At 56.9% G+C, this 27,104-nt stretch overlaps 1 protein-coding gene across 3 annotated transcripts; it reads left to right on the top strand.

The window, feature by feature from the left end:
* Positions 1 to 7,555: 7,555 nt before the first annotated feature.
* KCNN1 (potassium calcium-activated channel subfamily N member 1) lies at positions 7,556 to 26,059 on the top strand. Of its 3 annotated transcripts, none has more exons than XM_081092987.1 (8): positions 7,992 to 8,408; positions 9,189 to 9,284; positions 12,102 to 12,520; positions 15,373 to 15,514; positions 17,644 to 17,754; positions 18,119 to 18,246; positions 22,707 to 22,776; positions 25,488 to 26,059. In XM_081092987.1, the coding sequence occupies exons 1-8, from the start codon at positions 8,007 to 8,009 to the stop codon at positions 25,734 to 25,736; spliced, it is 1,617 nt and encodes a 538-aa protein (XP_080949113.1). In that variant the 5' UTR covers positions 7,992 to 8,006; the 3' UTR covers positions 25,737 to 26,059. The 3 variants fall into 3 exon arrangements, 2 of the variants coding, with proteins under 2 accessions (XP_080949114.1, XP_080949113.1); XR_013996092.1 differs by having other exon boundaries at positions 8,007 to 8,408; positions 18,119 to 18,250; XM_081092988.1 differs by lacking the exon at positions 9,189 to 9,284 and having other exon boundaries at positions 7,556 to 8,408.
* Positions 26,060 to 27,104: the final 1,045 nt, after the last annotated feature.

Genomic DNA, 27,104 nt, shown 5'->3' with positions numbered 1-27,104 from the left:
GGTTGGCAAGGCCTGACTCCCTACCAGATCTTCACCACCAGGTTTCTGTGGCCTCAGTCTCTGGAGACAGCCCTTAGGGAGCCGCTCTTTGCCCTTCTTTTCCTGAATGGACAAGGCAGCTCAGGGCGGGGCCCATGGATACGGCAGGGGGCTCCTGGACCTCAGCAACTTTGAGGGGACTCTGTGCTTATGACAGAGGTGGTTTCCTGCCTTCCTGTCACCCCCAGGTTCTCACCTCCTCCTCCAGAGCAGGGACTGAGGGCCCGGTGGACTGCCCAGTGGAGAGAACCAGGGGGTGCCAGGTGCAGCTCCTTCCCATCCCTCCTTCGCCTCATTTCCTCCGTGTATCTTCTGCAGGAATCAGTTGTATTTATTTATTTATTTATTTATTTATGAATTTATTTATTTATTTATTTATTTATTTATTTACAACTTATCTTTATAGTTGAAAGTATTACGGATGTCCCCTTTCCTCCCCATTGACCCCCCTCACCCACCCTGTATTTATTTATTTATGTATAATCCTCACCTGAGGATATTTTTTTCATTGCTTTTCAAAGAGAGTGGAAGGGAGGAAGGGAAGGAGGGAGGGAGCATGTCTCACTCACACAATGGGAGGGAATGCGCTCCCAATGCCCGCCCCCACCCCCACCCCCACCCCCGGGGTTCCAGACCTTCAGCCCCACCTTCACCAAGGAATCCTGGCCTTGGAATCCCAGCCTCAGGACCTGGCCCCGGGATCACATTGTCTTTCAGGAGATGCTGAAAGAGAGAAAGAGAGAAACATGGATGTGAGAGAGACACATCGACTGGTTGCCTCCGCAGTGCCCTGACCCAGGGCGGGGAGTGAACCCACAACGCAGGTACATGCCCTTGACCAGGAATTGAATCTGAGACCCTTCAGTGTGCAGGGCCCACGCTCTAACCACTGACATACACAGGCCAGGGCTGTATTTATTTATTTATCAAGATCTTATCTCGCCCACTGGCCTGAAACCATAAGTTTGGTTTTTTTGTGTGCTTTTGTCACCACAGGATCCCCATTTCAGGGTATAAGCCTTGCATACAGAAGGTGCTCAATATATGCTGATAGAACAAAGGAAGCTTCTCCAAGTCTCTGAATTTGGAGACCCTAGGAATAAGCCCTCCAGGATGCTTGCCCCTGTTCCTCATCCTGCCCCAACAATTTCCAGGACCCTAGGGGGCTTAACCCTCCATGACTTTTGCTCTGCTCAGAGTCCCCCCACACACAGCCCTGCTGGTGTGACCCCTACCCCCACTCCCTGACTTGTCCCACCCTGTTTGTCTCTTCCCTCTAACCCCGCTGGTCTCCCAAATGCCCTTGGTCCTACCTCAGGGCCTATGCCCTTGAAGTGGCCTCTGCCAGGTGCACCCTTCTCCCAGCTCGTCCAGTGCAGCTCCTGGGCCCATTTGAATGCTCCCTCTTCTGAGAGGCTTCTCCTGATCACCCCAGTTAAAGTCTCCCCATCCCTTTTCCCAATACTTTTATCTAGAATTCTTATTGGTTCTTAATTTGGAGAGGATTGTTCCCCTCTTCTAGAACTTCAGCTCCAAGATGGGCAGGTTTGTATCTATCTCAGACTAGATGTCCCCAGCACCAGTCAGAGAAGGGGCTTGGTGGATATGTGAGTAAATGAATGAGTGAGTGAATACCTTTCCCACTCTTCCATCCCACCCTACTCACAGGGGACCAGCATCCAGCCTCACCTCTGTCCAGGTAGCCATCAGTTAGACCTAGGATAGGGCTGAGATTTCTGTGGATGCACAGCTGGGAGCTTTGGGGGGTGGCCAGGCCATCCCTGCTCAGGCGGCTCCCTCTGGGTCCCTCAGCTCCTATGAGGTTCTCCCAGCTCTCCTGTACCTACATCCTGGAGGAGAGGCTTCCTATTCAGCCACCAGCCTCTCCCTTGCCACATCTGTAGGCCATTTCCTGGGGGAATGGGTCCTGGGACACCCAGCCATACTCCAGTCCCTCCTGGCCAACCATGGGCTGAGAGGTTCTGTCTTGAATGGAGACCCAAGTGGACCCCACCTATTGCCCTACCACCATCCATCCCCCCAATTCCTGTCTACCACCAGCCTTGTCTTTGAGAGGTGAGGTCCAAGCAGGCAGCAGGCAGACTTGGGCAGGAGGTGATCAGTCACCAGGTTGACCATCCTAAGTTCAGCCCCTTGAAGGGAGTCCCTGATCCCTCAGCACAGGTGAGCTCAAAGGAGAAAAAGGGTTTTTCCAGGGGAGGCCTGGAGAGGCCTCTGGTGGGGGTGGAGGTGGCTGGTGCTTTTGTAAGTTTCTGGATGGTTACATGTTGGACTTGAATTTAGAAAGTGTCAGATGTTGCACGGCCCTTGCAGCAGCCTGTGTATCCAGGGTCAGCCTGTGGGCATGATATGAATGCTTGTTGTGGGGCAGGGACCCGTATGTGGGCCGGGACGATGAATGTGGTGCAGGGATGTGTGCCAGACCCCAAGGGAGGAGTGGTTGGCTTCATCAGTAGTTTAGAAAGAGTCCCCGGCAGCCCAGGCCGGGGAAGAGCCAGCGCAAAGGCCTGGAGGTGGGAACAGCTGAGGGGAGATGGGAGACCTGGTGGGAGTGGTGGGTAAATGGGGGGATGCAGGAGGGATGTTGCGCACAGGGAATGACCCCTTTAGGGTCACCACAACCCCATTCCCGGTGCCCTGTGGACATGGCAGGGGATGGGTGCTCCCCAGGCCTCCCCTTCTCCACCATCACAGCACCGGGCACTGCCACCTGGAAGGACACAACCAGGCCTCCCTTGGGGTGTCCCCATCCGGCTGGAATGAAGAACAGCTCTCGGGAGGAGGGGACAGGAGTCACCAGCCCAAGGCTGTCACTTGTCCCTGCTCAGCCTCCCTGCCCTTACCCACCCATGGGACCACCCCTGCCCAAGCTGTCGGGTCCACTCATTCATTCATTCCATCCAGCTGTTTTCTGGGCCTCAGAGGAAACAAAACAGGTCCTGACCAGGTACGAAGCTGAGGCCAGGAAGAAAACAGGTGTGGGGCTGGGGAGGAGCTGGAGGAGCTGCTGTGTCAAAGGGTCATTTGAGGGGTGGGGACAGGTGTCCAGTCGCTTTGCAAAGTTGTCCCGGAGCACAGAGGTTGAGGGGTAGCTGGAGTTTGGGGGACCTGATTTTGGGGAGGGGTGGCTAGGAGTTCCTGAGGACTGTCAGCGCCGGTGTAGTCGTTTGGCTGAGGTCCCCTCTGTCGCGCGATGCAAGAGGGCGAGTTTGAGGAGCCGCCGAGCGCTGGGGGGTGGAGGGGAGACCGAGCACCCGGAATAAGGGATCTTTAAATGTAGGCGGGGCTTGCGGGGTCGCTGGGGGCGGGGCCAATAGGGCTTAGCCAATTGGCTGCACCGCCCGCGTCGCGCCGCCCCCACCTCTCCCGGCCCCGGCGGGCGCTCACCGCCCCCCGGCCCCGCCGGTGCACCGGGCGGCGGGGGATGCTCCCGCTGTCGCCGCCGCCGCCGCCGCCTCCCCCCGCCCCGCCGCCGTCGGGCCCACCGTCCCGCCGCCGCTGCCCGGCCCCGCCGAGACCCCGGCCCCGTCCTGTGGGTCCTTGTCCGCGCGGGACCCTGTCTCCTCCAGCCTCGTCCGCCCGCCTGAGCCGAGCCCCGCAGGTATGGGGTAGGGTGGGCAGGGCTGCCGGGGAGGGAGGCACGTCCGGGAGGGCGACGCGGTTTGGGGCTGGGGACACGGGGAAGGGCATGTGTGTCTGTGCACTGCCAGGTTGAGCGACGAGTCTCGGACCCCCATCCCGGATGGGGCGGGTGCTGGGTTCTCTTTGGGGGGAGAGTCTCCGAACTCCATAGGTCCGGGGGCGGTGTTCTCAGGCTGGAGGCAGTGACCCGAGACTGACTTGGGAACGGGAGCAAGGAGACCCTCGCTGCTGGCCCCTGGATCCAGCAGGCAGGGGTCAGCAAGCCCAGCTCACCTTGGACAGAGGTTGGGGCACCCCGCACAGGGCACTGCCCGCTCTCCGGGAGGGTGGCCCATAGATGTGAGCGCTGATGGAGATGGAGCAGTGTGGAGGGCGCTGGTGGAGGCAGCCTGGGGAGGGCAGGGCAGGCTAATTGCACCCTGCTGGCTGCTGGCAGGTCCCTGATGGTGGTGATGGGGGGAATGCCTGAGGGACCAGGCAGCCAGCCAGCACCTCACTGCACCGGTGCTGGGCAGTGCATGGGGAGGGAGGGCGAATGAATCCTGTCCACCCTACAGGGTTAGGGCCCCAGGGTGCTGGGATGGGAGGAGGGGTCCCGGGGTCCGTCCCCACCCTCCACAGGGACACACAACCCACGACTTGTCCACACATCCCAGAAGGTTCCACCATGTGCTGCTCTGGCCGCGGCTTCTGGAGACAGTGTGGTGGGCATTTTGCCTCACGGGGGGCTCTGCCTTGGGCACCTTCTCCGGGTCCATCTGTGAAGGACAGAGCTTGGTGCTGAGCAGCACTGTGGCAGGGGTATCCATGGCCACATGCCAAGAGTTTCCACATGAGATCTGGCCTCCCACCCTGATGGGTGGACACCAAGATGCGGCTTCACCGAAGAGGCAGCTGAGGAGGTGACTTCGCCCCGGCTGGGATGCTGGGGGTCCCTCGGCAGCTACTGCAACCAGCCTGTCATTTGTAAAAAGGCTCACTGGAGTGCCTTTGGGGTCTGTTGGGTTTCTTTGTCTTCCTTTTCCGGCTGCCTGCCCGCCTTCTTCAGTCCCGCAAAAGCCCTCCTGAGGGCCCCGGTCCCACTGGCTCACAAGGTTCCCACGGTGTCTTCTGGGATGGCGTGGAAGGGAGCTCTGCTCACCCTCCGACCCTGGCCTTCAGCGAATGGAGGGCTCAAGCCCCAGTACATTTGACAGTTTGGGCCATTCCAGGACCCCGCAAAACCGAATGCAGCCCATAGGGTGTTACTCACCATTTAGGGGCGCTCCTTGGAGAGCTTGAGAGAATTCACTAAAAAAAACAACACAGCCTTTAATGGATACCCCAACCTTGCCCAGGGTCTCAGAGGGGCTCGTGGGTCTTTGGGAATCCCTGAGGGTCCTAGGGACCCCAGCTTTAGGTCCAGGTTGCAGTGGGGGCCGGAGGTCTACCTGGGAAGGGGAGGGGCCTCTTGTCCCCAGGTCCCTCTGGTCCCACGCAGCCTTTAGAAAAGGACTGCTCTCCTCCTGTGGGTGCTCAGGCAAACCACTTTGTCGTTCTGTTTTCTCGGAGGTCACGGTAGGGCACGGGCACCCATCAAGCCTGTGCCCTGAGCTTTGGGGGCCCTCAAGGATAGGGCCGGGCTGGCTCCCTCTCCAGATGGTAGCTCATCAAGAGGGAGTCAGGCAGATCTAGCCACCCACCACCCTCCCTCCCCGCAGTTGGCATTTAGTTCCTGCCCTTCCTGGCTGTGTGACCTTGGGCAGGGTACTGAAACTCTCTGAGCCTTGTCTATAAAATGGGGTCAGGGATACCACCTGCCTTGCCGAGTGGCGATGGCGATTAAATGTGATCATTCTGAGGGCTCAGCCCTCAGTAGGCACCAGGGGCATGTCAACATGATGGGATGCCTCCACCCTCCGCTCGCATGGAGCCCACTCGCCCACTCTCACGCTGCCCAGGGCACCTTAGGACTCAGCTGTCAGGCCACGGGCAGCATGGCCGACTAACGGCTGACTTTGGCCTGTGTATTGGGTGGCTGAGTCACATCCCCAAATTGCATCTTCATTGGTGCATTTCCGAAGGTCGTCTGCGGGCCCCCGCCCCCTCCTGGTCCTGTCTGCCAGGCCACCCAACTCTCCTGCCTGTGCCCCCAGAACCCCCAGCAAGGATTTGCGCTTTCAGGAAGGATGGTGAGAGGGATGCCTGGGGTTTCCTATTCTCCCAGGCAAGGGCAGGGTCTGGGGCTGCTGTGCTGACAAGCTCCCAGACCCGCCTAGCAGCCAAAAGCCCTTAGGGTGGCAGGCAGGAGGAGCGTAGCACCCCAGTGTTTGTGAGACACACACACAGAGATCAGGGCCAAGGTCAGCCTATGAACTATAAAGTGCAAAGCTTGCAGAAGGCCAGGCTTACAAACTGTGATATATCGGGCCCACGTGAGAGGCCAGGCCTTATAAATTGCGGAGTGTCCGGCCACAGGTGGCCACAGCCCGGGTGATGTGATGGGTGGTAGTGGTGAGGGAAGAACATGTTCTAAGACCCATGAGGTCACTCACCGTGGAAGGAATGTTTCTTGCACTTCTGTGTGCTGGTACCAGCATCTGGGAACGCACAGTGAGCAGGACATACCCAGTCTGGGGGCACCGGACAAGGACACAGTGGCCCTGTGATGCTTGGGCTCTGGCGAAGGTCGCCTATGCCCTGCCCAGCAGCATGGCTTATCTTGGCGTGTCCTGACATGACAGTTTCTGCACCTGTCGCCCCCGGAGCATGGTTTCAGGGCCCGGGAGACGTCCTGTCTGTGCCCACAGTCCCTCTCCCCGTCCCCCAGTGCATGCTGGCTTAGCCTTTTCAGAGGGGACCACACTTGGCACACAGCTGCCAGGCTTGTTGGGAGAATTTCAACCAGGCAGCGTGGTCCAGAATCTGCCCTTAAGGAGACAGTCCCATCACAGCATAGCGCCTCAGTTTCCCCATCTATAAAACTGGCCAAATCCCGGGACCCCCTTCTTGGGGATATTTCGAAGATTTAAGAGAAAATTTGTGTGAAATACAGAGACTAGTATGTAATAGATCGGGGGTGGGGAATGTCCGGGGTAGGGAACAGCCTTATACACTGTGAAGCGCTGGGTCTGCAGGAGACCAGCCCATATAAACTGTGCAGATGGTTAAGAAACATTGATGGGGTGACAGCAGGGGGCGTGCAAGGTTTAGAGAGTCAGCTGGGGTGGGTCTGCCAAGTCAGAACCCAGCAGACAGGATCGTCGAGGTCCCTGCTGTTGCACATGACACCCACAATACTGCCCTATGCTGCGGCAGTAGCTGAGGATGTTGCGCAATCAACTGCTCCTCAGCCTGGCGGGGAAGCTGAGGCTGGCCCAGGGTCACAGGGCCAGGCTGAGCATGTCCCACAGGCCCTATAGATTCAATTCTGGGATCTTCGAGTTAAGTCCCAGATCGCCATGTTGGTCCTAGAATCTGTTTGGAGACCACTGACCTCCCTCCACCCAGGCAGGAGGGAGCTGGGGGTCTCTATCTAGCCCTAGCCTCAGTCCCTAATGTTACCCTACCATATCCTGTACCTGCCTACATGTGTTAAGGCTTTGGAACAGCTTGAGGGGAGGAACTGGGGGCTCAGCAAAGTGAGGTTAAATTGTCCAAGAGCCTGAAGGTCAGTGGGAGACTAGCCCCGGTTGGAATCGCCTCCCGACTGTGCCCCTGCATGACCGCTGCTCCTCCCAGGAAAACTGCCAGTTCAACCTCAGGGCATACAGAAGTGTTTCCTGGGAATTGGCTGTGTGCTAGGCATTCTCGAGGTACTTGGAGACCCAGAAAGTCAGTGGGCAAAGGTCAGATAGAGGGTTTTCCAGGCGGAGGGCACAGCACATGTAAAGGCCTGAGGCAGGGGCAAGCTGGTTGGGATAGGTGAGGGGGAGGCCACTGTTTCTGGAAGAGAGTGATTCTGGGGAGAATGAGAAGGGTGAATGGTGTGGAACTCGGACCCCAGAGGGCCTCCTGGCCACGGTGGGGAGTTTGGTTTTTACGCAATGACACTGCGGAGCCACAGGCGGGTTTAAGGGTTCTAGCAGGGGAGGGAAATAGGTTGACTTGGATGTTTCTAGAATGGCAAACCCATGTGTCAGCTGCTCTGAGTTCATGGCCTCCCAGGTCTCAGAGTGGAGTGGCAGCAGTGGTCCCGGGCCCTCTGACCAGCTGGCATGACCATGTCCCTCATGCCCCTGCAGGTCAGCGTGGGAGCCCAGCCGCTGAGCCATGCCGGGCCCCAGGCAGCCTGCCGTGAGTCCAGCCCCGGCACCCACATAGTCATGAACAACCACAGCCACAATGGCTGTGGGGGGCGGCCGCTGGGAGGCGGACTGGGGGCCCTGACCCGAGACCCTCCGGACGCCGAGGCCAGCTGCCCCCTGCAGCCCCCACATAGTTCAGGCCTCCAAGTCGTGGTGGCCAAGAACGAGCTGGGCGGGCTCTCACCCGGCAGCCCCCGAGGGCATCCCCAGGACCAGGAGGAGGAGGAAGACGATGAGGAGGATGAGGTGGTTGGGCAGAGGGGCTCCAAGAGGCCCCCCAACGTGGGCCACCGCCTGGGCCACCGGCGGGTGCTCTTCGAGAAGCGGAAGCGCCTTAGTGACTACGCCCTCATCTTTGGCATGTTTGGCATCGTTGTCATGGTGACAGAGACGGAGCTGTCCTGGGGGGTCTACACGAAGGTAGGCATGGCCCTTGCCCCTGACACCTCAGGGAAACCCTACCCAGCACCCCACAGAGGCCCTGCCGGGTACACCTGGCTCCCTGTCATCCCTGGGGAATGGAATCAGGGCACATCGGCCCCAGGAGGGGGGGGGTACAGGGGACCCTAGAGATGGGAGATGGGGGGCTCCTGGGGATCCTGCTGTGCCCACTTCCTGGGGTGGCAGGGAGACCGCAGATGGGGCCGGAGACTCCAGTCCATTCCCTCGCTTGCACCAAGGGCCATACCCTGGCTCAAGGTGGGGTAGGGGATGTCCCCCAGGATACGCCTGGGCTGGGGGAGCTCCAGACAAGGCCTGGGTGGAGAGCTGGGAAAGAGCGTCCCCCTGCCCCCCAGCAGTTGGGGCCAGGTTATGAGCCTGGCTATGGGCCCCTGAGTGCTGCCTGCGAGTGTGTGAGGACAGAGAGAGATCAGGCTGTCTGCCTGTAAACTGTGAAATGCTGTGCCTGTGCGAGAACAGGCCTGATAAACTCTGAAGTGCTATGTCCGTATGAGGCTAGGCCTTATAACCCGTGACGTACTGAGCCTACAGGAGGCCAGGCCTTACACATTCGGAAGTCCTATACCCACATGAAGCCAGGCCTTACAAACTGTAAAGCACTGATCCATCTTACTCGAAGCCCAGGCCTAAGAGTAAGGGCAGGAGTGTCACCTTCCGAGTGAAGTGCCCAGGTATGAGGGTCAGAGGGCTGCCCCACCCCCTCAGCATGGTCCTGCTATCTGCTCTCTCTCTGCCCAGGAGTCCCTGTACTCATTTGCACTCAAATGCCTCATCAGCCTCTCCACAGTCATCCTGCTGGGTCTGGTTATCCTCTACCATGCCCGGGAAATCCAGGTCAGTGCCCAGCTGGGCTGGGGTACCCCTCTCCCTCCACACCAGCCACCTGGAAGCCCCGCCCCCTAAACATAAGAGGGCCGGGAGCTTCCTCATAGAAAAGGATCTCTGTGAAGACACACCCTTTCGGCTGCTCTAAAGTTTCCTGGAACGTGTGTCTGTGTTTTAATTTGTATTGATTATTTGAGAAAGGGTCCGTCAGAGCGCAGGGTGGGAGGTGGGGGTGAGCTAGGGTCCGGCACACATGGCCCATGTGGAGCCCTGGGGTCTTCCGAGGGCTGACAGTGGTGGAAACCAGTGTTATTAACACCAGACTCCTTTCGTGTTCAATAGGACCCTACATTTAGAAGACTTATCCCAGGCCAGGGAGTTTGTTCTTCTGTTGGGGGATTAATCAAAACCAGGCCAGGCTTGAGTCCAGCTCAGGGCATGCCAGGCAGGCATGCCCACAGAGGTGCCAGGTCCCAGGGACACCAAAGGTTGTCAGATCTGGCTCCTCACCTCTGGCCTCTGACCCCTGACAGTCTGGCAGGAAGTGGGTGGAGGAAAATCCTACCTGGGTCGCACCCATGTGTAGATGTCTGTGAAGGCACCAGGTCGGGCACACGGGAAGGGCCCTGGATGTGGCTGAGGGCAGCAGAGAAGGGGCAGTGAGAACTGAGCTGAAAGGAAGCAGTTCTGAGGGTACAGCCATTGGGAACAACAGTCTGGCAGCTCCTCAAACAGTTACTCACAGAGTTAGTTACCAAATGATCCAGCAAATCCACTCCTAGGTATAGATCCAAGAGAAACAAAAATATCCACGCAAAAACTTGCACACAAATGTGCATAACAGCCCTCTTCACAATAGCCAGAAAGTGGAAAGAAGTCAGATTTCTGTTAACAGGCTTATGGATAAACCAAATGTGGTCTATTCATACAGTGGAGTTGCTATTCATTGTATTATTATTTTGTTGTTGTTAATCCTCACCTAAGGATATTTTCCCATTGATTTTTTAGAGAGAGTGCAGGGGAGGGGAGAGACAGAGGGAAATATCAGAGTGACAGAGACACATTGATTGGTTGCCTCCCTCACGAGCCCTGACCAGGGCCAGGAATCAAGCCTGCAACTGAGGTACATGCCCTTGACTGGAATCAAACCTGAACCCTTTAGTCCACAGGCCGACGCTCTATCCACTGAGCCAAACTGTCCAGGGCTCATTGTATTATTCATATATTTATATATTATTCATTTATTTACTATTCAACCTAAAAAGAAAGAAGGACGTTTGCACTGCTGAGTGGCTTCAACAAACAGAAGTTTATTTTCTCACAGTTCTGGAGGCCGCAAGTCCAAGATCAGGGGCTGGCAGGACTGGGTCCTGGTGAGGCCTCTCTCCTTGACTTGCAGGCAGCCACGTTCTCACTGTGTCCTCACATGGCCTTTTCCCCTGTGCACATGTATTCCTGGTGTCTCTTCCTCTTCTCCTTCTTTTATATTTTAATTCTTACCCGAAGATATGATTTTTTATTGATTTTTAGAGAGAGAGGAAGGGAGAGAGAGAGAGAAAAACAGCCATCTATGTGAGAGAGAAACATCAATTGGTTGCCTCTCGCACACATCCTGACTGAGGCTCCAACCCGCAACCATCTGGTGTACGGGACGACACTCCAAACAGCTGAGCCACCCGGCCAGGGCTCTTCCTCTTCTTAAAAGGACACAGTCCTATAGTATTATGACCTCATGACCTCATTTAACCTTAATCACCTCTTTAAAGGCCCTGTCTCCAAATACAGTCCTGTTGAGAGGGCTTCAGCATATGAATTTTTTTTTTTATTGTTTAAAGTATTACAAAGAGTATTACATATGTCTCCTTTCCCCCCGCCCCCCGCCCCCCCGCCCTTGACAATCCCCTGACCTCCCCTACCCCCCAGTGTCTTATGGCCATTGGTTATGCTTATATGCACAGCATATGAATTTTGAGGGGACACGATTCAGCCCATAGCAATCCACCCTCTGGTCCATCCCCCAAATTCATGTCCTTCGTCCATGCAAAATGCATTTCATTCCATCCCAATAGCCCCCAAAGCCTTAAGCCATTTCAGCATCAAGTCCAAAGTCTCATTTAAATGTCATCTAAGTGAGATCCGGGTGAGGTTAAGGTGAGCTGCTTCTCCAGCAGTGACTCAGACACGAGCTGGCACAGGCATCGGACAGACATTCCTCTTCCAAAAGGGAGGACCCAAAAGAACAAAGGGCATGGGTTCTGATCAAGCCTCAGAGCTCGCCAGGCAGATTCCAGGAGAGCTGAGGGCCCCGCCTTCCAGACCCACGGGGGTGGCAGCGTGGCCCCTGGGCCCTGGGGAGGCCTTTGTGTCTGGCTTCTGCCCCTCAGCCTGACATTTTCGAGGGCCACCCGCACCGTGGGGTGTGCCAGCGTCCATTCCTCCTTCTGGCTGAGCAGCACTCCTTCCTGTGAATGGACACACTGTGTTCATCCTCTGGTCCTTGGACGGACACTGGGCTGTTTCCGCTTCGGCGGTGTCAGCAGTGCGGCTGCGGCTGCCCACGTACAAGCATTTGTTCCGTCTGCTTTCATTTCTCTTGCGGATCCCGCCTAGGACTGGGCTTGCTGGGTCATGGTCATTCCGTGTTTAACTCTTTGTGGACCACCGGCCCCATGTTTAGTGTGAAGAGTGGCCAACCCCGGGATGTAAGGAGTGTTGCCGAGGAGGCGTGTCCTGGTAAAAGTCGAGTGGGAGGGATTTCATCGCGGGTCTCGCCGGGGGGCCTGGGTGTGTGTCTGAGACCCGCCGCTGCCTGTCCGCCCCCCGCAGCTGTTCATGGTGGACAACGGGGCGGACGACTGGCGCATCGCCATGACGTGCGAGCGCGTCCTCCTCATCTCCCTGGAGCTGGCCGTGTGTGCCATCCACCCGGTGCCCGGCCACTACCGCTTTACCTGGACGGCGCGGCTGGCCTTCACGTACGCGCCCGCGGCGGCCGAGGCGGACGTGGACGTGCTGCTGTCGGTGCCCATGTTCCTGCGCCTCTACCTGCTGGGCCGCGTCATGCTGCTGCACAGCAAGATCTTCACGGACGCCTCGTCCCGCAGCATCGGGGCGCTCAACAAGATCACCTTCAACACGCGCTTCGTCATGAAGACGCTCATGACCATCTGCCCGGGCACCGTGCTGCTGGTCTTCAGCATCTCCTCCTGGATCATCGCTGCCTGGACCGTGCGCGTCTGCGAGAGGTGTGTCCTGACCCCCAGCCCCTAACCCGGTGAGCCCCAGGCCCACCCATGACTTCAGTGGCTCAGAGCTCCCTCAGCCGTCGCTTCTGTCCCCCTGATCCCAGTGAGCCCCAGGCCCACCCATGATCTCGGGTGCCCAGGGCTTCCCTAGCAGTCACTCCTGACTCTGACCCGGACGCTGATGACACCAGGCCCTCCATGACTTCCGTGACCCAAGGCTCCTCCCGCCAGCTCTTTCATCCCCTTGATCTCCCCTCCCTGCCCCGTCCAGTTCCTGGCCTCAGTGACTGTCCATAACCCTGGGACTCCAGCCTTGTGTCCCCAACCACCCCTGACCCACACCCCTCTGCGGCCCCAGCGCCCTTCCTCCCACTTTCCTCCAGGGGGACTCATGCTCCTCTTTCTCCCAGCCCCTCTACTCTGCGGGCAGGCAGCCGGCCTCTGACCTCTGGCCCAGGCAGTGGAGGCAGCAGGCACAGGGATGCCCGCCATCTGCCTGTCTCCACCCCAGTGTAACTTGCTCTCCTTCTCCCCTCTGCCTGCCCCGCTGGACTGTAGGGGAAACATGTGAGTCCCAGCTTTGGCCAAGCTGTGTGCGCAGAGCTGCTGCCACCATGCTGCCCGTGAGGAATTTAAGATTAGCTGCCGAGAGGGGAGGGCATGGGGAGGGGAGGCAGGGTGGCCAGGCTGGCAGGAGCTCGCGGGGGTGGGGAGAGTCCATCCCTGGAGGGCGGGGGGGGGGGGGGGGGGGACGCGAGGCAGAGGGGCAGGTAGGATTGAGTCAGGCTCAGGGCAGTGGACAGTGGGAGGCAGGCCATTCTCAGCTTCTGTCCACTTGGGGTCCTTGGGGGCTTTGTCCAAGGTGAGGGGAGGAAGAAGGGCTGAGCTCTAGCATCTTGTTTGGGCAGCTGACCCGGGGATCTGGAGTCTGGGGTGAAGGAAAACTGGCCCAGCCTTTAGGACCCCTACTTGGGTTTTGTTCTCAACCCAAGTTACAGATGGGGAAACTGAGGCTCTCAGGGGCAAAGGGACATTTCTAAGAGCCTGTTTCTGGTTGTCTCCCAACCCCCGGGATTCAGGGAGGGAGGGGCTCTGCTGGGCCTCTCAGGGCGGAGGGACACCTTGTCCAGGAGGGGTCTCCTGCCTCGTGCCTGGTTGCGGAAGGCTCTGGAGGGGCCTGTCAGGTGGTGCTATGATTGGGCTTCCTGGGGGAGGGGTCCCTGGGCTGGACTTGCCCCCCAGGACCTCAGTCCTCAGTCTTCAAGCCCCCCTCCTTGTCATAAGGGCTTACCATTTGGGGGTCACACGGGGCCTCCATGGACCCCTCGTAGCCCCCAATGTCAGTTCCCACAGCCTGTTCCCCTCCCTTCAGGGCAGGCTCAGGATCAAGGTCTGGGGAATGAGAGAGGGGCGTCCCTCCTCAGGCATCCCTGAGGTCCAGGCTGGATCATTTCAGGGGTGCCCAGGCGGGGGTGGGGAATGGGCAGGGTGGGGGGCAGCCAATCCTAAATTCTGAGCCCAGATTGCTGCTTGAACCCCCCTCGCCTGCCTCCCTCTGCCCCGCAGCTCTGCCCCGCCCCCACCTCCTCTCCCGCATGCCCCCTCCCTGGTCCTGGGGGTTCTGCAGCACCCACCATGGCTGGAGTGCCCCCTCCTGCCTCCTGAGTTGGGGGTGCTGGTGTCCCCAGAGTTGGAGGCTGAGGCAGTTTGGGGTTCAGGTACGTCAGTGAAAGAGGGGGTCAGTTTCTGTCCCCTGCACCCGGCAAGCAGCATGGGAGCCCCCCAGAGGGGCGGAGACTCCCAAACACCAGACCTGCTGTGATGGCCTCCATCCCTCCCGCTCTCACTGGGGCTTCCCTTCCATCTCCTCCCCACCTTGAACCCCGGCCCCAGCCCCTGCCCACTGCAGCGAGGGGCCCACCTCCTCTGTGCCACCATGGTTGGCCTCTTACCTTGAACCCTTTCCGTGGAGGTCTTTGCCCGCTGGCGGGGGTTTCAGGTGGCCTGAGGCCTGCTGAGGAGGGTGTTAGTTGGAAAGGGCTCCCCAAGCTGAAGGGGCCTTGCAGGCTGGGGGCTGGCCTAGAGCAGAACATTGAGCTGCCCCCTGACCCAGAGAACCAGCCCCTCGGCCCCCAGCCTGGGCCGACACAGGTGGAACCTGTCCATAGTCTGTGTGGCCAGGGTCCCAGGCCAGGCTGTGATGGGGACAAAGCAGTGTGCTTTGCAAGGCCTTGGGGCCTGTGCCCCGCTCCCCCCCCCCCCCCACACACACACATCAAAAGGTTAGCCCCAGGCCTCTCCCCAGGGCTAAGTATGCTGTCCCCTCTCTCCTTACCCCCAGATCAACCCAGGCCTGGGTTGGGGTGACTGGTGCTGCCCTCCACATATCCCTCTTCACCCAAGTCCTGGAGCATGATTCTTCAACCCCCGTCTCCCCGACAGACCCCTCCCTCAGGGCCTGGCTGGCTAGGGAAGTTCTTCCTGGTGTCTGATGTGAATCCTCACCTCCACTCCCTGCTGCTTCTGGTGCCCATGGCCACCCGTGTCCGCGCCTGTCTGTATGTCTGTCTATGGGAAAGGTAGCCGGTGGACATGCGTGGACACAGGTGGACGTACCCTCGCCTGGACCCTCTGCTCCATGACCAGGGCTGGAGCAGCAGCTTTGGGGTCGGTGAAAGGGAGCCCGGGAGGAGGATTTGGGTGCCCTCTGTCCCGGAAGCACCCCCCCCAACCACGCCTTTATCATGGGAGCCCTCGGAGTGACTGGCTCCCTGATTCAAGGCACTGCCCAGCGGGTGTGATGACGGAGGAGGGACCAGTGCGGGCTGACCAGCCCTCCCTACTCTCCCCAGGTACCACGATAAACAGGAAGTGACCAGCAACTTCCTGGGGGCCATGTGGCTCATCTCCATCACCTTCCTCTCCATTGGCTACGGAGACATGGTGCCACACACCTACTGCGGGAAAGGCGTGTGCCTGCTCACCGGCATCATGGTAAGGCCGGGCCCTTGGACATCCCCCCCCCCCGCCGCCCCCCACAGGGAGGTCACCGTCACAAGCTGTACCGCACAGACAGGCGTTTGTTCTTGCAAAAACATGACGCCATCCCCACCACCATTTCCTGTCCTCCTGCAGGAGGAAGGGCCGTCACAGAGGCTCCGCACAGCCCCCTTCTCCGAACGCACTGTCCCCACTTGCCACCATCTCTTGAAACCTGAAGCCCAGTTGCTCTGTTCCTCTTCACTTCTCACTCCCTCCTGTCTGGACACCGCCGCTGGGGGTCGGCTTCCTCCTGCCTCCCCACCAGGCCGCCCTCCTGGCCAAGCTGAGCGGCCCCTCTTGTGAAACGGCATCGTGCACTTTGCTTATGTTATTTTGTGACAGTGGAAGGGGGGAAGTAAAGCTCAGCCAATCCCTCCCCCCCTCCCAGCAAATGAACTTTCCAAATAAACAAACAAAACATTCAGATAAATGAGTTTAAATCCAGAAAACCCTCAGTGAAATGGAAAAGCCGTGCTCTCTTCTCTGGGATGCGGCTCCTTCCAGAAAACCAGTTTCATGTCCAGCCTATAGCTGACTCCCAGCCCTCGCCCCCAGTGCGCGCGCGCGCGCGCGCACACACACACACACACACACACACACACACACACACACACACACACGGTCATGCTTGGGTCCCTTTTAGCTACTCTGTTAGCTCTCTCCTGTTCCATCTGTGCCCAGCGCGCCCCCTCCCGGTCACTGCTCACAGACTCATCCCGGCCACTGTCTCACCAACCACGTGCTTCCCTGTTCTTGAACTTCAAGGTCTCCCAGCGGGGCTGCCTCTGAGCCCAGCGTCTTTTGCTCAGCGTGGCCACTGTGCTGTTGTGCAGAGCGGTCATCTGTTCTCTTTCCGCCACGTGCAGGTCCCCAGCCTGTGGCTTTGCCCCTAATCACAGGGCTTTTCCTGAGAACAGGCTCATGGGTCCTCCCAACGCCCTTGCCCTGATCAGGAACCCTCATCAGGGTTTCCTTGGCGGGTACCTTGGTGCCCACCTCACCAAGCTGGGCATGGTGGCCAACCAGGAGAGTTTGACAGTGTCCCTGGCCCTTGTCCACTCCTCCCCATAAGTGTTTCCTTCCACCCCTGAGAAAAATTGAACTAGTGCCAGCCACACCCCCAGCCCCCGCCCTCAGGGCCCAAGCCGGGGTTTCTCCCTCCTCCACCCTGTACTCAGCAGCCGCAGGAGGAAGCAGCTGGCCGGTGAAGCACCAGGGACAGCCTCCAGCGCAGGCAGAGAACCAACTTCTGGCTCCATCTCCAGCCCCTGCCACCTACTTCCTGGTCACTTCTGAGGCTGATGACACCCCCTGAGTGTCCTAGGCTCCCTGGACCCCACTTCTCAGTGGCAGAACCTCCCCTCTCCCCCACTTCCTTCCTCCTGTGTTGCCTTTTGCTGCCCCTCCCTTACCTACCCTTCCCTCCTCCTTGGCGCCTCACTCCTGCCCCCCGTCCCTCCCAGCAGCCCCCAGTGACCTCCTTTTCAGGCTGGGCTGCCACTAAGGGCATCCTGGGGAGAGTGGTGGCACCCACCAGGGAACCCACATGAGGAGGCGTCCTTCCCCACTTCCCGCCTGCTGGGACCTGCATTGCCTCTTCCCTTCTGCAGACGCCCCACTGTGGGCAGCTGGCTGGCCCTCCCCTGACACGTCCCTTCTCGCTGTCAGCGGACCCTCGTTACCGATCAATAACCTGTTAGCCCAGTCTCTGTCCCCAATACCCAGACCCAAAGCCCTGGCAGATTCTAAATCCTCCCACTTCCACGGTCATCGGCCCCAAACTTGCCTGCAGATCCTGCTGTTCCTCGTCCCTTTCTTATCTCCGAGCCTCAGTTTCCCCCTCTGCCCAACGGAGATATGAATAGAGTTGTTGGGATAAAATGAGCTGATCTGTGGGACACATTTGATGGATAAAGCACATGGGGTCGGGCGTCAGTGAACTCTGTGCCAGCACTGCAGGCGGGAAGGGTAAAGTCAAAGGTGGGATCAGGACAGGCTTCCTGGAGGAGGGAGCGTGTCCTGCTTTGGCCTGGGATCCACATAAAGCAGGATGCTGATGTGCTCCCACCCTCCTCACGCAGGGGGCGGGCTGCACAGCGCTCGTGGTGGCGGTGGTGGCCCGGAAGCTGGAGCTCACCAAGGCAGAGAAACACGTGCACAACTTCATGATGGACACACAGCTCACCAAGCGGGTAAGGGTGCCAGCCCCTCACGGCCGCCTCTGCTGATCATCAAGGGCAGACCCTCCCCGCCTTCTGCCCATTGCAGGCGCACCCATGTGCCCACAGGTCACCACCCTGCCCTGTGCATGCCCACACCGCACTGGGCTCTGCCACGTGTGAGAACGCCCGTGAGCTGTGCACAGAGACGTGGTGAAGGCCACAGGCGTCCACCTGTGTGCCCAGTCACAGCCCCGCCGCGGGCCAGGCAGTGAGAGGCAGGAACGATGGGACCAGGCAGCCAAGTGCAACTTACCAGCTGACCTTGGCAGGTTGACCTCACCGTGCCTCGGTTTCCCCAGTGTGAAATGGGGAACTGCTCTTTCTCTGGCCCCAGGTGAAAAATGCCGCTGCTAACGTTCTCAGGGAGACGTGGCTCATCTACAAACATACCAGGCTGGTGAAGAAGCCAGACTACGCCCGGGTTCGGAAACACCAGCGTAAGTTCCTCCAAGCCATCCATCAGTAAGTCCAGCACCTTTCCCACTCACGTTTCTGTGTCCGCCTGGGGCGGAGGCAGCGTGACACCCCCCACGGGAAGAGGCCAAGGGCCAGGCCAGACAGCCCAGCCCTCCTATGCTAGGTGGTCAGTTGATTGGGGCCAGCAGCTTCTGTTGGATGGGGTAGTGGGGTTGGCCAGAGGGAGATATATGATGGGCCCAGCATTCGTCCAGGGAAATCACCTTTGATAAGGCATGCAGTCCATCCAACATAAATGGCAAGAAGCATATTTTATTCCCTGGGATAGCCCAAATGATTGTACCCCTTAGACACTGAAGCAGTGTCCGCTTTTGCTTTGGCTGGCAGGAAGCTCAGAATCTGTGGCCTGATCTATAAGCTCGTGTGGAATAATTAGAAATTACTTAATTTCCTCTTTTGTCCCTTTGTCCTGAGAATTACTTATTCAAGTGGTTCTCATCCTTGGCTGCTCGTTAGAGTCACTCAGCTGGCTTTTAAAAATCCTACAGGCCACACCCAACACCAGTTACACCACAGTCTGGGATTAGCCTGGGCTTAAGCTTAAATTCCTCAGGTGAGTCAGATGTGCCACCAGAGTTGGCAGCTTTTCCTGTAACGGGCCGGATAGTAAACATTCCCCGCGCCGTGGGCCAGGTCGTCTGTCTCTGCTCGGCTCTGCTGTGGTGACAGGAAGGCAGTGGAGATGAGTGGGTGTGTCTGTGCTCCAGGTTGTTTTCTAAACAGGCATCCGCCAGGTTTGGCTCACAGGACATGAAATCTCACAGGATGTGAAATGCCAGTTACTGTCCACTAAAAATATCATATGAGCTGCATGTATAATTTCACATTTCTTAGTAGCCACATTTTTTTAAAAAAGCAAAAGGAAGCAAGTAAAATAAAATTAATATATTTATTTAGTGTATCCAAATTATTATTTTAACATGTGATTAAGATTTAAAAAATCATTGAGATACTTTATAAAGTTTGTTGTACTAAATCTTCAAAGTCCATTGCATATCTTACACTTACAGCTTGTTTTTATTCGGACTAACCACATTTCAAGGGCCACATATAGGGTGCATGAGACAGCACCCTGTCCAAAATTTACACAGCTCCGAATTCTGTGGGGTTGAGTCACGTGGCACCTGATTTTTTAAAAGAGTAAAAACATGTTCCTAGGCACTTTTCAGAATGAGCCTCTCTGGAGAGAGTTCCCGTGTCTCAGATCACGAGAAAACCCATTCACAAGTGGCTTCTCCTCGGTGCCCGAGAGGGCTCCTGCCCCCAGAACTCACAGGCCAGACTCAGGGGCTGATGACTTAGAGTGAGGTGAGCAGAGTGAGGGTCTGAGCTAGTGCAGCAGGAAGGCAACCGACTCAACCATAACCAAGAGGCCGCACAGGGGACACCAGTGTGAGTGGTGGGGTGGGGAGGTGGATAGAGCAGGGAGCCCAGGTGCGGCTGGGGCAGCCCAGAGCCGGGGCGTCCAGAGGTAAAGGAGAATGACCACTTACCAGGGAGAGGCCAGGCCATGGGAGAAGAGGCTCACCAGCTGGGCTTTAATGGTTTAATTCTGTTCAATCATGTTTACCTCTTTTTTAGAAACAGCTTTATTGGGGTACAATTGACATAGTCAACTGCACTTACTTAAAGTGTACAGTGCGATGAGTGTTAACTTATATTCACACCCATGAAACTATCATCACAGTGAAGATAATGAACAGATCCATCCCCCCAAAAGTTTCCTTATGCTGCTTACCATCCTTGTCTTTTAACTGGAGAGTTTAGTTCCTTTACATGTATTGTGTTTGCTGTTATAATTGGGTTGCTTCCGAATGATAATGATCCCCACTCCCCAGGACTTCGGGAGGTCTAAATGGGACGATTCGCAGAAATGCCTGGCATGGTCCCCAGCACAGAGCAACCTCTTGGTAGCACATAGCGTCCACCTCACCCCCAGCCCCTGCTCTCTGCCTCTGCTTCCACCACCATCTGAACACCCGGGAGAGGAGCTGGTATCCATTGACTTCACTGTGCCCAGGTGTTAGTCCTGCCTCCTCACAAGCCTTTGAGACCCTTGAGGACAGGGACCTCCCCTTGCTGACTCTCCCATAGTTGTTAGCTGACCACTGGTTCCCAATCCGGTCTCTCCCACCGAACAGTGGGGCCTGGACAGGTGACTACCCTACTCCAAGTACCTTATGTGTAAAGCGGAGATGATGGTGATGTGCCTCTTTCCCAGGAGGGTGATACCGATCGAACGCAGTCCGGTGACCGGATGACTCACCTGGGCCTGACTGTGTTTATTTAGAAAACACAGTGTTTTCTAAATATAGGAACTGGAATTGGTACTTCCACCCTCGATCTGGTCGTTTTGTCATTCCACAAGCGTTTCCTGCACCAGCCGGTGTGGGGGACAGTAGATGTGGCCCCGCCCTGGATCTTGCCCTATGGGATGTTCCAGAAAGTTCTTTGGGGAAAGCAGGAGTATGAGAACTGAGGAGAGCCAGGTCTGGGGAGAAGGCACCTGCTCTGTGAATGATCTGTGACCATCTCTTCTGGGGCAGGACTGTTGCACTCACCTTTAGATCCCCCTGCACCCCCACCCCCCACCCCCCACCAAAACCAGTGGCCCTGTAAGAACAGATGATGAAGTCAAGCAAGTGTGCAGTAGGGCCTGAGGGTGGATAAGATCTGAGTCGGAAACTGAGAGGCAGGCTGCATACCAAGGAGTGCCCACAGCTTGAGGAAGGCAAGGCGGTGGGCACGAGCACGCGCCAGGGAAACGAGGTCTGCTCTGCACACACGAGGCAGCGGGGCACGTCCTTGAGCTGGAGAGGCCCCCGAAGGGAGCGCTGTGTGCAAAGCCAGAGGAAAGGAAGAGGTGGTCTCGGAGGAGACGGAGTGGGGAGTGTGCGTGTCTCCGTGGCTGTAATAAGTGGGTGGTTTGAAGCGGCAGAATTTATGATCACTGTCCTGGAGGCCAGAAGACCAAAATCCAGGTGTCAGCAGGGCCCTGTTCCCTCTGAAGGTGCCAGGGAGGTTCTGTTCCAGGGCTCTCTCCTGGCTTCTGGCAGCGTCCAGCGTTCTGAGCTGACAGATGCATCGCTCCAATGGTCATTGTCATGAGCTGTTCTTCCTGCGTCTTCATACTGTCCTCCATCTGTGCGTGTCTGTGTACAGACTCCACCTTTTGTATAAAGACACCAATCATTGGGTTAGGGTTCCCCCCAGTGACTTATCTTCACCTGGTGAAACCAGGTCACATACTGAGGTCCTAGGGGTTAGGATTTCAATATATCTTTTGTGGGGAACACCATTCAACCCAGATGACAGAAAGGTTATAGAGAAGCCAAGAATGACTCCCCAGGGAAGGCACGTCAGGGCTCCTCAGCAGCCTTCTGGGGCCGTCTGTATTCACCTCCATTTCTCCAGGCTGAGGGCTGGGTCTGGGGGGCCCGGCAGTATTCAGCATGGTGGGCCCTGAGGGGCCTCCCCATGCGTCCATTGCATATGGGCACACGGGCTGAGTTTGAACCAGTGAAGAAGAGAGTCTTACCTGGAACCATCTTCCTGGCCAGTTTAACTACAGAGGCATGGAGAGGAAGGGCGAGGACACACAGGCCCATGCCCCATGCCTCGGGCAGCTGTTGGAGTCCAGGGGCATAGAGGCTGACCAGATCCTGCCATGGTGTTACCAGCCATTGGCTTTGCCACTATGAGCCTCAGTTTCCCCCTTAGGAAACATCATGGGTATAGTTTCCTGGACTAAAAGTCACCTCTAGGGCCAGGTGCCTGGCACCAGTTGGCAGACGGCAGAGTTGCAGAGCGAGGCAGCTGCATTTGTCCTGGCCAGGGCTGGGTGGATACTGCTCGGGGGAGGGGACAGAGGACAGGTGCATCTCTGGGGGGCTGGCACTGCCCTCTCAGAAGCTGAGCCCCTCTGCAGGGCAAGGGCAACAGCCCCTCGGGTCCAGGGGTCAGCATGTGGGAGGATGGCAGCATTGGGCATGAGCTGCCCAGCAAGTGCTGAGATTAAAATTGCCCTGTGATTTCTCTCTGCTCCACCGGGTCCTGCCAGAGCTCAGAAGTAAGTCTCTCCCTGAGGGTCAGGGGTGCATGGTGGTCATGGGTCAGGGTGCATCCCGGGGCAGCTCCTGGAGGCGGCCAGGGCTTGTGTCCACCCTGCAGACCAGTGCAGGCTTTACCGAGACATCCTGCCTCAGGCCCTGTGGACATAGCCAGACGGTGGTCACTTGGTTGGTGGCTGAGCTGCCTCCCAGGCCCTGCTGCCCCCTACATGTGGGGAGGGAGTGGGCTGCAGGGGGCCAGGCCCCAACCCCCACCTCATCTCCCCACTGCATGTCCCACAGGGCACCCCTGGGTGGGGCAAGTGCATGCAGGACTCCCCCATCCCCCCGACAAATGCATCCTCCACACAACCCCACCCACCCACCTGTCCCCAGGCTCCGGAGTGTGAAGATTGAGCAGGGAAAGCTGAACGACCAGGCCAACACACTCGCAGAGCTGGCCAAGGTGAGCAAGGTGGGGCCAGGTGGGATGGCTCCCTGGGCCGGTCTGGGCTGGTTGGGTCTCTGGGGAGAAAAGGGGGCATTTCCGTAAAGGACAGGGCACAGCTCCTGCCGAGGGAGGGGCAGCACCGGGTTCTCAGGGCTGGCAGGTGACACGGGCAAGGGATGCAGGGCGGCAAGAGCCACCAGGGAACACCAGCCCTGTCTGCAAGGGCCCATCGTGACCAGAGCTCTGACTGTGAGAGCAACTCCGGGAATCTACGTCTGTAAAAGCTACTCTTCACATTGGCAGTAGTTTCATTTTTTAAAAATATACTTTTATTGATTTCAGAGAGGAAGGGAGAGGGAGAGAGATAGAAACATCAATGATGAGAGAGAATCATGGATCGGCTGCCTCCTGCACGCCCCCTACTGGGATCGAGCCCGCAACCTGGGCATGCGCCCTGACTGGGAATCAGACTGTGACCTCCTGGTTCATAGGTTGATGCTCAACCACTGAGCCAAGCCGGCAGGGCTAGTGTTATTTTTTTTAAAATTAATATATAAGAAAATAGTATATATGGGCAAAATTGATGATGTGGTACTTTTGCTGTGGATATAAATTCAACTAATAGCACCAACAGGAAGCTCAACGCCTTTTAGGAAATTAAAGTTGATTCCACAAGCTCAGTAAGATCAGTTTGTGTCATAAATGGATCTATTTGTTGGTTCAAACATCAAGTCCTACCCTCCTCCTGCTTTTCTCTTAGAATGTGTTCACACGATTCAGAACTTGCTCCTGACGATGCTGCATACTTCATAAATAGTTCAATGTGTGAGCTTAGCCTATTGGTCCCACTCCGTAGTCGATTATCAGTTAGAGGCTACTTTAATGTTATCTTTAGAAGATGTTAAGTCCTATTCTATTTCACTTCTTATACCCAGCTCATTGTGGACTTGCTCTCTTCCTCATTTCAAGAGATTGCAAAGTAATTTAATATTAACCTACATAAAATGAACTTGGAAGGGAACATTACAGAGGAAAAAAATTCTAGAACCCTGAAGAAATAGCTCAGCCCTGCTGGCGTGGCTCAGCGAGTGGTTGAGCGTGGACCTATGAGCAGGAGGTCACGGTTGCATTCCCATCAGGCACATGACCGGTGGCAAGCTTGATCCCCAGCAGGGGATGTGCAGGAGGCAGCAGATCGATGATTCTCATCATTGGTGTTTCTGCCTCTCTCTCCCTCTCCTTCCTCGCTCTGAAATCAATAAAAACATGTTTTAAAAATAAATAAATCAATTGCTAGTAGAAACTAGAACATAACCCTAAGAGAATATAAAAATCATTGGCCAACTAATTTGATGTCACATGAGATTATAGCTATAAGTATGAAATGCCTTGGAAAAACTCAGATACTCGGAATTATAATTTGAATTATCCATATTACACTTCTTTAGCACAAATTATTGAAATGTTAATTTTTAAATTATATAAACCTTGTAATCATGGTGGTATACTCTCAAAATACATTGTACAAAAGCTTATTTGAATTCAGTCTTTAATTAGATTGGATTATATGGGTTTCTAATTTTTTTTAATTAAACAAGGTTAAAATGTTTTCCAATCAAATTTTTCTGCTTTCCTTTCCAAGTTTGCTAATTTAATTGGTATTTCTCTGGCAAAAATAAAATATATAGGGTGGCCCATAAAAATGTGTACACACTTTACAGCTAATAGCTCAATGGTGTTTCTTTCTTTTCAGATTTAACCCATTGGAATTAATTATTCAAAGTGTGTATACATTTTTGGGGACATCCTGTATATCCTAAATTTAAAACAATTTTGTTTAAATCTCAGAGAGGGCCAAAATGAACCACCCCAGTGTTGGATGCCTCCAGGTATTACCGTCTGACCCTGGGGACTGTGGTTCCTGAGGCAGGCTGGGGTGAAGGTCAGGGGCCCTAGGAGGGGCTCCGAGGGAGGGGTTTGTCCTCCCCCAGGGGGTCAGCCTGCTGGGAACAGAAGAAAGGGTAGAGGGCACGGAGGAGGGCAAAGGTGTGGAGTGGCTGGGAGAGTCTGCAGGTGTGTAATCGGTGCCTCATCCTCTTTCTCTCCCACGGAGCGAGGGGTTGGGGGTGCTTTCCCGCCTCGGCCAGACCTGCCCCTGCAGTCCTCCCCTCCAAAGCCTAGGAGGGGCGGAGGACTCCGGTTCCCGCCTGCAGGTCTGGGCACCGGGAGCTGGGGTGAGAGACGCAGGGCGATGTTGTAGCGCCACCTGGTGGCGAGAGTGGATCCTTCTGAACAGTAGCACTGGCCCGTGCTGGCTGCCCTGTGGGGAGCAGTAAAGGTGGTGGGGACACCTGTGGCCCATCAAACAGCGATTATGGCTGTCGTGTTCCTGGGTCTGGGATTGGGTCAGACCCTCTGGGTACGCACCTCCCTCCAGACCCCTGTGCAACCCCTCATCTAATGTCTGTGTTATGTGGCAGTTCAATCCCTCAGGGCAGCTCTGGTCACATCCACCCTCCCCAGTACAGCCCTTGGCCTTTCCCAGGCCTGCTGGCCCCAGCTTGTCATTTAACTTGTCTGTCCCTCACCTATTCTCCCACCATTTCCTGGGATCTAGCAGGAGACCTGCAGGGCTGGGGATGTCCTCACAGTTGCAACTGTCTGTGTGTGTGTCTGTCACTCCCTGTCTCACTCAGCCTCTTCTCTCCCACCTCTGTCTCTCACAGACGCAGAATGCCATGTACGACCTCATGTCCGAACTGCACGCCCAGCACGAGGACCTTGAGGCCCGCCTGGCTGCCCTCGAAAGCCGCCTGGATGCGCTGGGCACCTCCCTGCAGGCCTTGCCTAGCCTCATCACCCAAGCCATACACCCACTTCCCCCACCCCTGCCTCCCCAGCCTGGCGCCCCAGACCAGGCAGCCCAGAGCTCCCCCTGCCGGTGGCCACCCGTGGCCCCTTCAGACTGCGGGTGATGGCCATGCCCACCACCGGACCCCACAATCTTGGCCATTGTGTGGCCGCCACCTCCACACCATCCAGGAAGGCCGGTCTAGTTGTGCCTCTTGGAGTATAAGGAGCCAGAGCTGAATTGGGCTGAGTGGCCAGGGGCCCGTCCCACCCAGACTGTCTGGACAGGGGTGGCTGCTGCCTGCTTTCTCCCTGATTGGAGCTTAGGGAGCCCAGGGCTTCCTCTGGTTCCCTGGCCCCCTAACTCTCCCCAGGCCCCCGGTGGGCTCAGAACAGCAGGGAGAGGGGTCCTTGCCAGTTCTTAATAAAGCAGGACCCATCCAGTGGCCGCCTGTCGTGTGTAGCTGGGGGACACTCGTAGTCACAATATGGGAGGTGGACACCTGGTCTGGGGTCCCAGAATGGATATGGGAGTTCAGGTGAGCCAATCTCCATCATGTCCTAGCCTGGTAGCCTCCTGAGCCCGAGCCTGAGGACAGCTGCACCAATCCCCCCTGGCACTGGTAGAGGGGCCTGCAGAGGATGTGGCCCCGCCCCCACAGGAGGCATTGGAGAGTCAGGCATCCTTCCCTCTGACCAGCTGGCTTTGCTGGAGCACCCACTGTGGGCCAGGTGCCAAGGAAGCACAGTCCAATAAGGGAGTTGACACGGGTGAGGAGGGCTATTGGGTCTTCATTGGACATGTATTGAGCACCTGCTGTATTCAGGGAATGTGAGGTAAATGATCACACTGACTCTTTACCAGAACCTGACCAAGGTGGGATAGGGAAGCCAGCTGCCTGGGGCTACAAAGTGAGGAGTGGTGAGCCAGGGCTCACACTTGGGGACCCACTGGCCACCATGAAGAACCCAGACTTGGGGGAGGACACTTCGGGGGGGGGGGCTGGTGTGAGTTGGGGAAGGTGTGGTGCAATTGTGGGGTTAAAGTGGCCCATTTGGGGTGGATGGGAAGGGAAGGTTCTGGATAGAAGTAGAATCAGAACGATCCCTCCAGGCCTTGGGCTCAGGGTGCTGGGGTCAGGCAGGGGGCAGCAGGCACTAGGCAGATGCTGGGCCCTGAAGGGGGTGGAGAGGGAAACCCTGGCCCCTGCAGAGGCTAATCTGGGCCCAGCAGACAGCCCAGGCCCTGGCAGCTTCTGATAAGCCATTGGCACCTGGCTGGGGGAGATAGGTTGGGTGCAAGAGAGAAGGGTGTGGACAGGTGCCAGTGGGCTGCTGTCAGACCTGGGTTCGAGTGGTGACTCTGCCGTCCCTGGGTACCTCTGGCAGTGGCTGCCCCTCTGGGGGCCTCGGTTTCCTTATCTGTGAAATCCAGTGAGGAGAAAAGGGTGCCCACCCTTGGGTGCAGCCAGTCTGATGGAGGAGCCACAGTA

The sequence above is a fragment of the Myotis nattereri genome, assembly GCF_964212035.1.
Source record: "Myotis nattereri genome assembly, chromosome: 5".
NCBI lineage: Eukaryota > Metazoa > Chordata > Mammalia > Chiroptera > Vespertilionidae > Myotis > Myotis nattereri.
This window is presented reverse-complemented; position numbering and strand designations above follow the sequence as displayed.